Consider the following 12,457-nt stretch of genomic DNA (forward strand, 5'->3'; position numbering starts at 1 on the left):
TGGATCAAGGGGATGGCCTCCCTTCTTAAACGTCGTCTGGTCGAGCGTGCTGGAGCAGGACAGAGAGTTTAGGGACCAGGAGCACAGCGGTTCCAGAGACGGATGCTCATGTCCCCGGCTTCGTCCGTTGGAAGAATGGCGTCCAGAGGCCTAGGGCGAATGTAGAGGCGTCGAGGATGTCGAGCTCCTAGCCGGATGCCTTTATTGTGGACCTCTGACTCTTCATGGTCATTGGTGTGTTCGGAATCCCGTGGTTCTGATTGGCTGAATAAGGCAACGAAGAGGGCGTCCCAGCAACTGCCTTGCGTTTCGCAGTCTCAACCGTCATGGAACCAATGCATACAGTTGGGCCGAAGTCGCCCGGGTTCGGCGGAGACGGAGCTAGACATCTTGGGGCTTTGCATGAAGCATTCGCTGCCGGTCTGGTGTCCATAGTTCTGGGTGTATTGGTGGAGGCGACACATGCGGGATGCCGACTCCCAAGTCGTAGTGAGAGAATGAAGCCAACCAGCACGGAGACGTCTTTGTGAGGTGTGAAGCCGTTGTTGAGACTCACCTTCACCTCTGACCTGCGAACAGTTACTCCTGCCCAGCCACCTTAACCGCACTTGTACGACCTCCGTTGATTTCGCCTACCTGCTCACCTACGTAGGTCACTACAACTTCTGCAATATGCCTGGGCAGGAGATCCGCACCGCCGTTACCGTCCTGATCCTGCATGCTTTATCGCTGATGACCTGAAAGCCCTCGTCCCAGTAGCTGGCGGGAGCCATCGTACGGCAGGCCCATAGAAGCTCTGACTGCAAGACTGGCTTGAGTCAAGGCGAGTCCTCAGACTGTAAGACTACGCACCATCTTTCAGAGGGCGACCGGCGCAGGTGATGAAGAAGTAGAAGCCCTGAAACGTTGGCACCCATCGTGCGGATTGCGGCGAATGAATTGACTAGTCGACCAAATTACCGCGGATATATCCGTGAGCAGGAGCTTCACCAGTACATATCATTCCGGCTCTGCAGTCTCTGATTAGCGACTTGCCTTTGACTACTTTGGGGTACTGGTCTCCGCCGAATATAATTGTTTACATCAAATTGTGAAGATGAAAGTGAGGTCGTGGTGAGGGCAAGGTGAGAGACTGCGCACGTGACCATGCCAAGATTTGTCGGGTAAATGTGCGCCAATCGAACGCCGCCAATGAGGCACCCACTAGGTGGTCGGCTACAGGTAGTTGGCCACATCGTAGGATCTGACGACGGCCAGCAAAGGTACCAGATGGAGCCTGGTCATAGGATGGCTACTCGCACACAGAAGGCATTCGTCAGAAATGCGGGGAAGAATTGACGTGTCTGGTGAACTTGGATTGCCACTGGCGTGCACTTGCCACTCAGTCGAGGCCACAGCGGCGCGTCGCTGCCTGGATGGATCCCAAGAGTGAGGCTGAAACCCCGGCTTAGGGAACCTTTTCCCGCAACAGTCAAGTGGTGCGTCAAGAGGCCGCAATGGCTTTCCAGAGCCAACGGGCGGTCGGTGTACAGCCCGTTGGTGGCAACGCGTCCCTCAGCACGGTGGCGGGAGGATCAGACCAGAATTCCGTCGGGATAGAAATTGAGAGAGCAGGAGTCAGTTAGAGTCATATGGCGCAAGTGGTGCGATATCCACGACCAGGAAGGCTAGCATCTGGTAACCGGCGGCGTGGGGGGCGCCTGGCAAGCTTCACCAGCTTCGCCCAATTCGGTTCGCGGGACTTTCTCTCCAGCTGACGGGCGACCCCACCGGCGTGACCAGGCCTATCAGAGGGAGTCCCGGCGCCTGTGCCGCCTAGCAGAGTGACTACTCCCCATTTCCCATGCGTGCCTACGCTCCTCTGACCGGTTGGCAACGAGGCACACAAGGCTGCTAGCTTGCAGGCAGTGCTCTTTCGCTGGCACGAATGTTTTCGCACACTCATATTATTACTCCGTGCTCTCTCATCTCCGCCGTTACTGAGTCACCAGCCTGACATTGCCCTCCCAGTGTGTCAGTACATTTGAAGATGTAGTCGGACTCTCTGTGCTTTTGTGAGTGAACTTGACGATCTGCTGTCGATACAGTCCGCCACCGCCGGACAGACCCATTCCGCTGCCTTGATTGAGTGCTTGCAAGTTGAAGCCATGTCAAGCTCTCAGAATTCCGCTTCGGTGCTCGTCCAACACTCTCCTCCCCCACCTCATACCTTCACCTCGCCATACAATCTGGAACAAGAGCCTCAACACCTCATCCAGCCCCCCATTGTTCCCGAACCTCTGCCATACGAACCAGTCCGGTCTAACTCTCCGCAGCCTGAGACCGAACAACCCTCATCTACTCCTGAGATGCCTGATACCCCGATGGTCGATGCACCCGCCCCTGCTCCTACAGAGTCTGAGCCTCAGCCACTGTCAGAAACCGAACAAGACCAAGTGCCCGTCGCCGGGGAGGAGCCGCAACCATCCGCTGAAGACGATGTGGCTCCTGAACCAGCAGCCGTCCCCTCGGAGCCGCAAAGTACGGTAGTAGCAGAGGTCCCTAGCCAAGATATCGAGATACTACCACCGCCACCACCCGATCCGCGGAAGGGTCCTCCGGATTGGGTTCTGTACGAGGAGGATGTGTCAAAGCCGACACCGGAGGAGGAGGAAGAGCTGAAACTGAGAGAGAGCAGAGGAACAGAACTGAGTGCGTTGGATGTGCCCAGCGTGGAGAAGCGCATCTACTCAGACGTGGACGACCCAGACATGCGGCCAGTCAAGAAATTACGTCTGAGTTGGATTATAAAAGGGGTCCGAGGGACACAAGACAAGCCGAACTATGCAAGAGTCATGATCTCGCCTCCTGCTCTCGTCGACGGGACATACTGGCAGATCAAATTCTACCCGCGCGGCAACAGAGCCTCGTCCTATAGCGCTTATATCAGATGCAGCAAGAGACCACCCGACACAGAACGTGAAATTCGCGGTACCAGCTTTTCCGTCTTTGAGGGTCCACCCGACGCGAACTTTGGTCCTGGGGCTGTGCCGAGTCAGACCTTGAGGGTCGAACCGGCTGCGAGCAAAATCGAACGGTCCTCTTCGACTTCGTCCGCCACTTCCAGCGCCTCCCAGAAACAGGACAGCCCTGCAACGCCTGAAGCGGTGAATCCGGATGAGTCTGACAGCCAGAATGAGCAGGTGCACGAGGCTCAAATTGCTCAAGCGACGGAAGAAGACTGGCGAGTGTCTGCTCAGCTCGGGGTAGTCATGTACAACCCTGAAGAGCCACGTACATGCGCATACACGACCAGCGAACACCAGTTCTCCAGGCATACCGACGACTGGGGCTGGTCCAATGTTGTCGGACCGTGGAAAACCACACACATGCGCCAGCACTTGCAACGAGCCCCGCTTCTCCAGAACGACACAATTGCCATTGATGCCTACATCCGCATCTTTGACGATCCAACAAAAGCTCTGTGGTGGCGCAGCTCCGATGGCGAGCCACACTGGGACTCGAAAACACTTGCGGGCTACTTCCCCATGGGGACTCCTCCTCTCTACCACAGCCCTGCTGTGGCGGGCATGACGGCGTGGCTTCTTCTGGCGCCTTTCCGTAAAGTTCTGCAGTCGATCGACAGTGGTGCGTGGCGGCGGGACTCTCAGGTCAGGCCGAAACCATTCATCGCTCAGCTACAAATGATCCTCTTTTTGATGGTTAACATGAGGAAGGAACGAGAGTCTTATGTGGATCTTTATCCGGCCATCCAAGCCCTGAGCGAGCTGGGAGAGGATTTTACCGACGTGAAGACTTTCTGGGAAGTGTTCCGAAGATCAATCGAGCTGGAGTTGGAGGGTGACAACCAAGCTTTGAAGGAATTGAGCGCAATCTTTGACGGCCCCAATGGTCCTATGGCTGTTCCTCCCTTATCGGTTGAAAACGTGCTTGACATCCAGCAAACACTCGGTCGGTCCCTGCGCGAAACCAAATTCCGCGGAACCCTGCCCAACTTTCTGCCTCTTATGTTGGCTCGCGACAAGTTTGACAAGACGACCCGCGAATGGAAGTTGCTCCATGACCGTGTCATCTTGAACGATGAGCTCGATCTGTCAGAATTTGTCGGCGATGCCGAGCATGCCAAGTACACGCTCTATGGGTTCATGGTTCATGCTGGTGCAAGAAACTCGGGCAAGTTCTACGCGGTTCTGCGACCCAATGGGCCAAACACGATGTGGCTGGCCTTTGAGGACGGCGACGGGAATCAAGTATTTTCCTACAGCAGGAAGCGCCTTCAAACATTTGAAGGTCTCGAGGGGCAGGCTTTGAAGGACTTCAACTCTACTCGATCCACTGCTTACATGGCCATGTATATCAAGACAAGCCGCCTCGGAGACTATCTACCCGGCGATCTGGAACCCTACAAGCTGCCGAATTGGCTTTCCTATTACTTGACATCCCCACTCCGGGAAGCTTACGACATCTTTGCTGAAGAAGCCTCTTTGGCGCAATCCGACGAGGTACAGGTGGAAGTCTACTCGGATGAAGGTGTCATTGGGAGAGAAGGGCTCCTCGACATGTACAACATCAAGCAACAGTCGCAACACAAGGGTCTTTTCCACATTCTTACCTTGCCACGGAAGTCGACCTATCAAGACCTAAGGCGTCAACTGGCGCGAATGCTGGAACTGGAGACACCTGAAGCCATTCGACTGTTTCTGATGGGCTATGGCGGCATCGGTAACTACGCGACCGCTCAGCTGGTGGGCGTCAACCTGAAAGATCCTGTTGACGAGAAGAGTACGGCAGGCGCGCCAATATGCTTGTGGATGTCCGTCCTGAAAGAGAAGGAAGACCTTGAGGTTTTTGGGGAACCAGATAAGCCCGATGTTGAGGCGATGGTACAACGGGCCGAATCCAGGAGTGATACGTCGGTCTCGGAAAGTGACGTCAACAGCACCGAGGAGCTGATTGCTGCTCCTGACGCCGAACAAGCTTCGGTTCAGGCAGCGGTAATTGCGGACCTCGCGCGCACCTCGAGCGGCGACCCTCAGCCTGCCACTGTCACGCTCGAGATAAATGACCAGGACACGACCATGCAACTCGATGTTACGACGCCAATCGCCGAGGAACCCTTTTCTACAGACGTCCCTCATGGCCACCTCGTCGATGCAGCGGCGCACGAGGATTTAGTGGCCCAAAACGCCTCGAGGTCTGCGACGTCGGCTTTGTCGGCTGCAGAAGAAGCTGTCATTACTGCCGTGATCGCAGGAGATGCCGGAGTCGTTGATATCGGAATGGAGTCAGGCTCCGAGACTACGGATCCCCTAGGATCACAGTCCAGCGAGTCGTCATCACAGTCTTCATCCCCACCGCCTGAGAGAGAAGAGAGGCCGGTTGACAACGTGTATGGCTTCATTCAGGTCTTCGATCTGGAGAAGCAGATGTTCCAAGTCGAGGGCACCTTTTTCGCAAGGACAGATGACAAGGTCAGAGAGTTCTTGCAGAAGCGTCTTGGCTACAGTGTCGAAAAGAACTTTGCTGCCTGGCGTCGGCAATCGACGGTCGACGGGACCATCTTGGGGGCTGACGAGACGTTCCGGGATGCCGGGTTTACCAATGGCTCGGATATCGTCGTCTACGAACCCGCTTCGGAAGCTCAGATCAAGAAGCTCGAGAAAGACGGCAAATTCACTCATCCGCACGAACTGTCCAAGTATCTGCGAGCGGTTGACAGACGGCATCCGATCCAATCCAAGACGACAGCCGAGCCTATTGAATTGGCCGATTTTGGCACCGACTACTACAAAGGTCCACTCGTTAATGGACGTTGCCATGGCGCGCATTGCCTGAGGATCAGCTCGGCTGGCAACACGTATGAGGGCCCTCTTGTATGCAACGTCAAGTCGGGCAAAGGAGGCAAAATGACCTACTGCAACCGTGACACATATGAAGGCGAGTGGCATCTGGACGAGCGTCATGGCCAGGGGACTTTTGTGGAAGCCCGGACGGGTAACAAGTATGTCGGCGGCTTTGAGAACGGCAAGCGCTGGGGCATGGGAACGACTTATTGGCAGGTCGCCGACGAGCAGGCAGACCTGTGCCAGATTTGCTACGGCAACGAGATTGATGCGTTGTTCTTCGATTGTGGACACGTGTGCGCTTGTGTGGAGTGCGCGAAGCAGTGCGAGCTGTGCCCGATCTGCAGGAAGGCGGTGAAGCAAGTCGTCAAGATGTTTCGATCCTAAAGTGCTCTACTCCAAGCGTTGGTAAAGGGGAAAGGATTTGTCGGATGGTGATTCGGATGGAAGGCACCTCAAGGGGTGGGGGGGAGGATGGCTACGGACCGATGCCCAGATAATTTGGATTCGATGGGTGTTGGCGGCCTGGGCAGGACTATAACGGGGCGGGCGCAGGGAACATAAGGTATTTCGGCAGATGCAGCAATTGAGCGAAGTGAACGACGATATGGGCAAAATGCTCACGAGATGATGGATTTTGCCTGCGAAAAGGGAACTGGTCATTAGACCAGACCGGCCCATGGATACGTATCTCAACTTTTAGCCGAGCGGGTCAAGCTCACGCGTGTCTGTGTACGTTTCCTAAAGCTGTCTGGGCTCTGGCGACAGGGTGGTACAGTGTCATTCGTTCTGCGCTCCCCAGTGCCGACGTCGGCGCAGTCATCGTCATGTCCACGGTAGGCAAGGGTTGAAAGATGAGTGCGTCGGAGAGCAATTCAAGGCCAAGACAACAGCGCGAGTTGTGCAATGGGAAGCCGGATATTAGTGGATGTACAGTATGTATCGAATTTTGCACAAGGATGAGTCTGGCCTGTGGCTGTACGAGTAGGAATGGCGTGCTCGTAGTTGTCTCCCCCGAATGTTCCGTTGACTCCGTCTTCATTCTGCGGCTGTGGTCTCGCGAATCTCGACGTTCGTACGGGCCCGGCCCTGATTCGAAACGGAGGATGGAATTGTCCTCATGGCGTTCTAGAAATGCAGGACCCCCCCGTAGCTCGTATCACACCTGCGTCGATCCCAACACATGAGTTTGTCATCTTTGGGCAAGCCGAGCACGGCTCGCGGCTGTGCTGCTGGTCCCCAGTGGCAGCAGTTCATTAGATCATTCCCCGGAATGCAGTACCTGGCTTTCGTTCATCATGGAAGCCATGTTGTAGACTTCATCTCAACCCAGTCTTTTCCCGTGCGCAAGTCTCATCCATGATCTTTTGACAAGTTGGACAGCTCGATTGCCTGGCGATGCCGCATTCAAAGCCCTACAAGTTGATCACGGTCAGCACGACGCCTGATCGGGCAAGCAGAATGGTGAGGAGACTCGCAGAAGATGTCAGGGACCGATACATGATCATCCACTGTGTCAACGTCTCGAGTATGTCCATGTCCATGTCAATGTCACTGGTTTGCGCCGCAGTGCACGACGCCGACGACGAAGGGGAAGCAACCGCGGGACTGACGATGTGGGTTGACACAGAGATAGAAGAAGTGGAGTCACTCGTGACCCTGTACAGGCCCGACATCTTGGTAAGTGTCGACCTCAAGCACACGTCGACCAAAGGCTGATACAGACCCGTCGATAGTTCTGCGCGTCGACGTGGTCACCAGATCAAAGCGCCGAGATCAAGCGGATTGCGAGGGGAATCGTGCCGGGGCTGCGATGTTATGTGATTCCGCAACGGACGCAGGTCGAGAAAGAGTCAGTGGCAACGATAGAGCACGTCAAGGCGCAGTTGCCGATGATCATCGAGGACAACTTGGGACTACAGGACTGAGACTGCTGGTTTCTGTGTCTTCCCGAAAGCGCCATGGGGAGCGATTAGCCCATGATGTGAGATATCACGGACTGTCGCAACCATAGCGGAGTTGGCGGCGTGGTCACTGGCATACGAAGGAAAGGTCCTCGTGTTCATCTCCCTTGCGCGGAATACCATTGCTAACCAAGTAGTCTCACCTACATTTCTTCGATGTGGACAGATATTCCAGTCACTGGCTCTTTAATGTCTAAACCTACTAATTCGCGCCGTCGTCGATATTGATCAATCACCCTCCTGCCATAATCTCCCTGTTGCAGGTTCAGTCTCCTTGTCTTAATACCATTGGTGCTGTGCTGGAAGATGAAGATCAAGTTGCGATTTGTGTCCAATACATGGATGGCAGTAGGCTACAGAATGAAGCCATCGCCCCAGACGTGGATGGGACTATGCGTCCTGCAATTGTCCAACGAAGCCGAACAGTGCGCAGTGTTGTCCCTTACCTGTCACGGTCGGCGTGTCACGGAGGCTGATAAGGCGTCACATCATCAAAACGTATTATCCAGCTGGTGAGCTCATGAGATTCCGTGGCGTATTCGAGGATCATCTTCGGTTCGGACCCTCGCCAGGATGAAGCAATTTGTCGCTCAGTCTGGGTCTTACACAGAGTTTGAGACTCCCGGGCAAACAGGAGGCGCTAGAATCCGGTCAGGAATCGAATGGGCATTCCTCCGGCTCGAAAGTCGGAATGCCATTGCCATGCCAGGGATGATCGAGATTTGGGAATGCGTGTTCTCGCAAGCCGCCTAAGTTAGAACGGGTAGGTGCCCCTAAGTTGAGCCAAAGGGGTCAGTTAGGGCCAGTATCCCAGTATGTCCCTAGGTGCCTAACTAGTGCAGACCGCCTCAACGAGTCTAAGCGGGGAGGCCGGCCGCCCAATCGGAGCAACACATCTACACGTGCCCTTTTCTTCTGATCAACTTCCAAACTCTCATCTACACTGCGTGTACTCCGTACTGCGCAGCACTCCGTCAACGCACATTCCAACGGCACGCAAGGGTTGCTCGAGGAGACACGACTCACAAACCGAGCTTACCGACACAAACACCAGCTCAAGGTAGGTTTCGAGTATCGGCAGTCTCATAGGATGGATGTGTGCAAGAGCGATCAGAGTGTCATCAAGAACCCGGTAGAGTCGTGCTGCAATCGCTGCTCGCGTATATCTCACGCGTGGTAGTCTTTTTATGAGACTCATCACCCACCCGCTACGCTGACGTTGATAGTCGGGCTCCTACACCGAGGTTCTGAGTATGACGGAGAATATGAAGAGAAACGCGCACACCACTCCTCTCAACCACCACACTCTAGTAGACCACATATGCCACGATGCAGCCCGTATCCCCAGCCGAGAACATCCCTCACAGTCCTGAACAGCGAAGCAGAAGCAAAGAATCACTCGAAGACATTTGGTTCCACCGAACAGTCTCATTCATTCCCATTAAAAATCTCCCGGCTCTGTTGCCGCTTACTCAGATACTGTAGATGCCGGCATCGATCACGCGATTGTTGCAGGGGCTTATATGCCGAGCTTGAGTCCAGTTCGCGCGAAGATCTTCACAGAAGATGCTATCTAACGGGATATATTCGTCCTCACTTTACACTCAGGGCCGTTTATGGCGGATCGGTCATCGCGCATTCGCGAGACGATCTCACCCCTCGCTACCTTTCACCGAGACGGGCCTAGAGTTCAGCGAGGGCAGCTACTCGATGCCGATGTCATTATCTTCCACACGGGGCATCCACATGACGTTCGGGGCGAGGCGATCAAGATGGTGGGACCCGAGATCGGGAATCGCTTCGACGAGTACAGGCAATTGGACCATGAGAGTGTACCGTGCGGAGCGTATAGACCCCGTGAATGTAAGTGTTTGTGTTTCGTGTCACGCTTGCCACCTGGTCCGTCTATTCTGATCTCATCGGGACGTTGAACCTGGAGGCGGAGCAGGGTAAGGTTCGGTATGCTGACCTTGTGATATCTACAGACCCTAGAAATTTGGTACTCCGGTGGGAGCGTCGTACGTGCGAAGTTCTACTCTAGGTCCCTGGTTTTGCAGATCAAGGCATCCTCGGAAGCGGTGCCACTCGAGGTGTACAGGAAGACGCCTCCACCTACCTCCACCACTTACGGCAGATACTGCAGACGTGTCCAGGCATGGATGCCTAACAGTACATTGTCCAACGCACAGGATCTAGATTCGGGAAGGAATTTCCCTCGTCCCTGTCACATCATGTGATACGACGCGTTGCGGTCTTGTCTTTGCCACAATCTCATATGGCAAACCATCCACCGTGAGTCGGGAGTCTTGAGTCGCGACCCCGAAGATTGGAAAGGTTTTGCCCCGAGGACCGATCTCGTGGTCTGTACTCGTGTGACCTCCCTGCCTCCTTTCCTACTGGTGAAGGTTGGACGGGATCCACAATTTAGAGAAGTCCAGATCGAGGCTCAGCTTTCTCTTCGACGGCACGGACGAAAGAATCCAGGGAAAACCCGTCAAATCCCAGTCTTGCCACTCACTCCAGGCGGATAACGGCTACACGGCGTGGCTTGCCTCGTCTCTCAGCTTCGACAGCCGCGTATATACTCAGGAATTCGAGCTTGGGGCCATTTCCCCGTCGTTCCTTCTGGCTTATGCTTACCATCAAAGGGGTTTCACAAATTGCACAAATGTTCTGCTTTAAACGACTCTCTAGAACCGCGGGTGCACGTGCAGAATCTCAAGCCACGGCGACCGAGTCAACTGTCGTTTCGCGAAACGTGACAGCTGTGGAAGAACACGACGTGCCCGTCATCAAAGGACCGGGCTCGACACCAAATCCACCGCACGAACTTTCCGTTCTACCAATCACGAAGCAACCGGGCGCTAACATTCCGGCCATCAAGAAATGCGCCGACAAATTCTCCGGACAGGTTGTCTTGGTGACTGGCGCGGCACAGGGTATTGGCAGAGTCACTGCGCAGATGTTTGCTTCGCAGGGTGCTTCGCTCGTGCTGGTCGACCTTGACAACGACCGACTGCGACGCGTTGCCGAAGAACTGGAGTTGCAGGGACGAAATGTCATCTGCCGGATTTGCAACTTGGCCATCGAGACCGAAGTTGACGCCATGATCACAGGTGTGATACGGCAGGTCGAGAAAGTCGACGTGCTCGTTCACCTCGCAGGGATTGGTCCCTACAAGAGCATCGTTGACCACTCGGGCGTCGACTATGGACGGGTCATGAGCGTCAACATGGACAGCTGCTTCTATTTGACGAGGGCCGTCCTGCCTCACATGCGGGAAGCTGGCTATGGCCGGATCATCAACACCGCGTCAGGAGCAATCTTGCATCCCGAGTCGGGTCTCGGAGTCTACGCTGCAGCCAAGAGTGCGGTCGCGGGCTTCACTCGGAGCACGGCTGTCGAGGCCGGTCCAGGAATCACGGCAAATGCTGTGTGTCCTGGTCTGATATACAATGAGTCGACGTGGGCCAAACCGGGGTCAAGAGCGGTGTTCGAAAAGGCTTTGGCGCGGCAGAGTGTAAAGCGGTTCGGCTTGCCCACTGATGTTGCCGAGATGATTTGCTTTCTCGCCGGTCCTGAGAGCGAATTCATCACGGGCCAGCTGTTTGATATCTCTGGCGGGGCGACTTTTCTGCACTAGAGAAATAGTTGGTAGGTAATGTTTGGCTGGTTGAGAAGGTCGTGCAACTGATCGAGAGTTGTGCTTCTCCGTACTTATGTCCTCTGCATGGGTGACAGTGTTTGGTGAAGATGCGCCCAGATGCCGACGTTGTTCTAGTCTCGCAGCCAACGCAAGATACCCATGATCCGCCGCGATGGCTCGTGTGGAAGAAGTTTGGTGCGTTTCGTCGACATTTGTCTTTTCACAGCAATGGTCACCGGATTCATATCCGGCTTACCGCGGGCGCTTTATCTGTTGAGCTTGCCGGAATTATGGACCGTATGCAGAAGACGATTGAACTCGTCAACTGGCCGTTGCTGAGTGTTTGGGATCGGGTGAGTCATTTCAAGTTGAACTCCATGATAGCAACTGCTAACGAGAGCAGAGTCATCCAAGTTGGGCTCCAGAATAGCAATAGCTGACGGTAACGAGAACAAGACTGCTGTCTGGGTCTCGCGCAGCTGAATGTGTTGGCATGCCTGTTTCTGTGCTCGCGTCCCCCATCCTCTTCTGTGCGGCGTGGCTCACTTGGCTCGACAACTTGTGACACATTGCTCGCCTGTCGAACGAACCGACTTTGCGACTTTGTAGCTAACACATGATCGCGGTTGGTCTTCGGTGCCAGGAGCACCATGTTCTCCGGCTCAGCGGTACTGGCAGTGAATTCATACTGGTCGGAGTAGCGCTGAGAGATTTCACAACGACGAAGCTGGGGAGTATGTTCTGGTTGGTTGAGGCGTGGGGAGGTAGGAGAGAACGAGCCAGCTGTCCTTGTTGTGATCGATTCCCTGTACCTTAGGCAGTGTAGGTGCTTGAGACATCGCCATCCGCTAGCAACTGGCTCTCTTACCAGCGGCTCTACATAGGAAAATGAGTGTTCAATGAGTTTTGGGCCTGAGGGATCCTTGGTTCCCAGCCGCCAGTTTGTACTGTAAGCTGAATACATACTCGGAGATTGACAAGGCCAAGCCAAAACTCGGCGCGCA

At 54.8% G+C, this 12,457-nt stretch overlaps 3 protein-coding genes across 3 annotated transcripts; all 3 read left to right on the plus strand.

Annotated features, from left to right (window-relative positions):
* Positions 1 to 2,147: 2,147 nt before the first annotated feature.
* G647_00955 (uncharacterized protein) lies at positions 2,148 to 6,230 on the plus strand (the record flags this gene model as incomplete). The annotated part of the gene is made up of 1 exon (XM_008724358.1): positions 2,148 to 6,230. One exon carries the CDS (start codon positions 2,148 to 2,150, stop codon positions 6,228 to 6,230), a length of 4,083 nt encoding a protein of 1,360 aa, XP_008722580.1.
* A 1,011-nt stretch (positions 6,231 to 7,241) lies between these two features.
* G647_00956 (uncharacterized protein) lies at positions 7,242 to 7,771 on the plus strand (the record flags this gene model as incomplete). The annotated part of the gene is made up of 2 exons (XM_008724359.1): positions 7,242 to 7,523; positions 7,580 to 7,771. 2 exons carry the CDS (start codon positions 7,242 to 7,244, stop codon positions 7,769 to 7,771), a joined length of 474 nt encoding a protein of 157 aa, XP_008722581.1.
* A 2,704-nt stretch (positions 7,772 to 10,475) lies between these two features.
* G647_00957 (uncharacterized protein) lies at positions 10,476 to 11,450 on the plus strand (the record flags this gene model as incomplete). The annotated part of the gene is made up of 1 exon (XM_008724360.1): positions 10,476 to 11,450. One exon carries the CDS (start codon positions 10,476 to 10,478, stop codon positions 11,448 to 11,450), a length of 975 nt encoding a protein of 324 aa, XP_008722582.1.
* Between the last annotated feature and the right edge of the window lie 1,007 nt (positions 11,451 to 12,457).

The sequence above is a fragment of the Cladophialophora carrionii genome, assembly GCF_000365165.1.
Source record: "Cladophialophora carrionii CBS 160.54 unplaced genomic scaffold supercont1.1, whole genome shotgun sequence".
Lineage (NCBI taxonomy): Eukaryota > Fungi > Ascomycota > Eurotiomycetes > Chaetothyriales > Herpotrichiellaceae > Cladophialophora > Cladophialophora carrionii.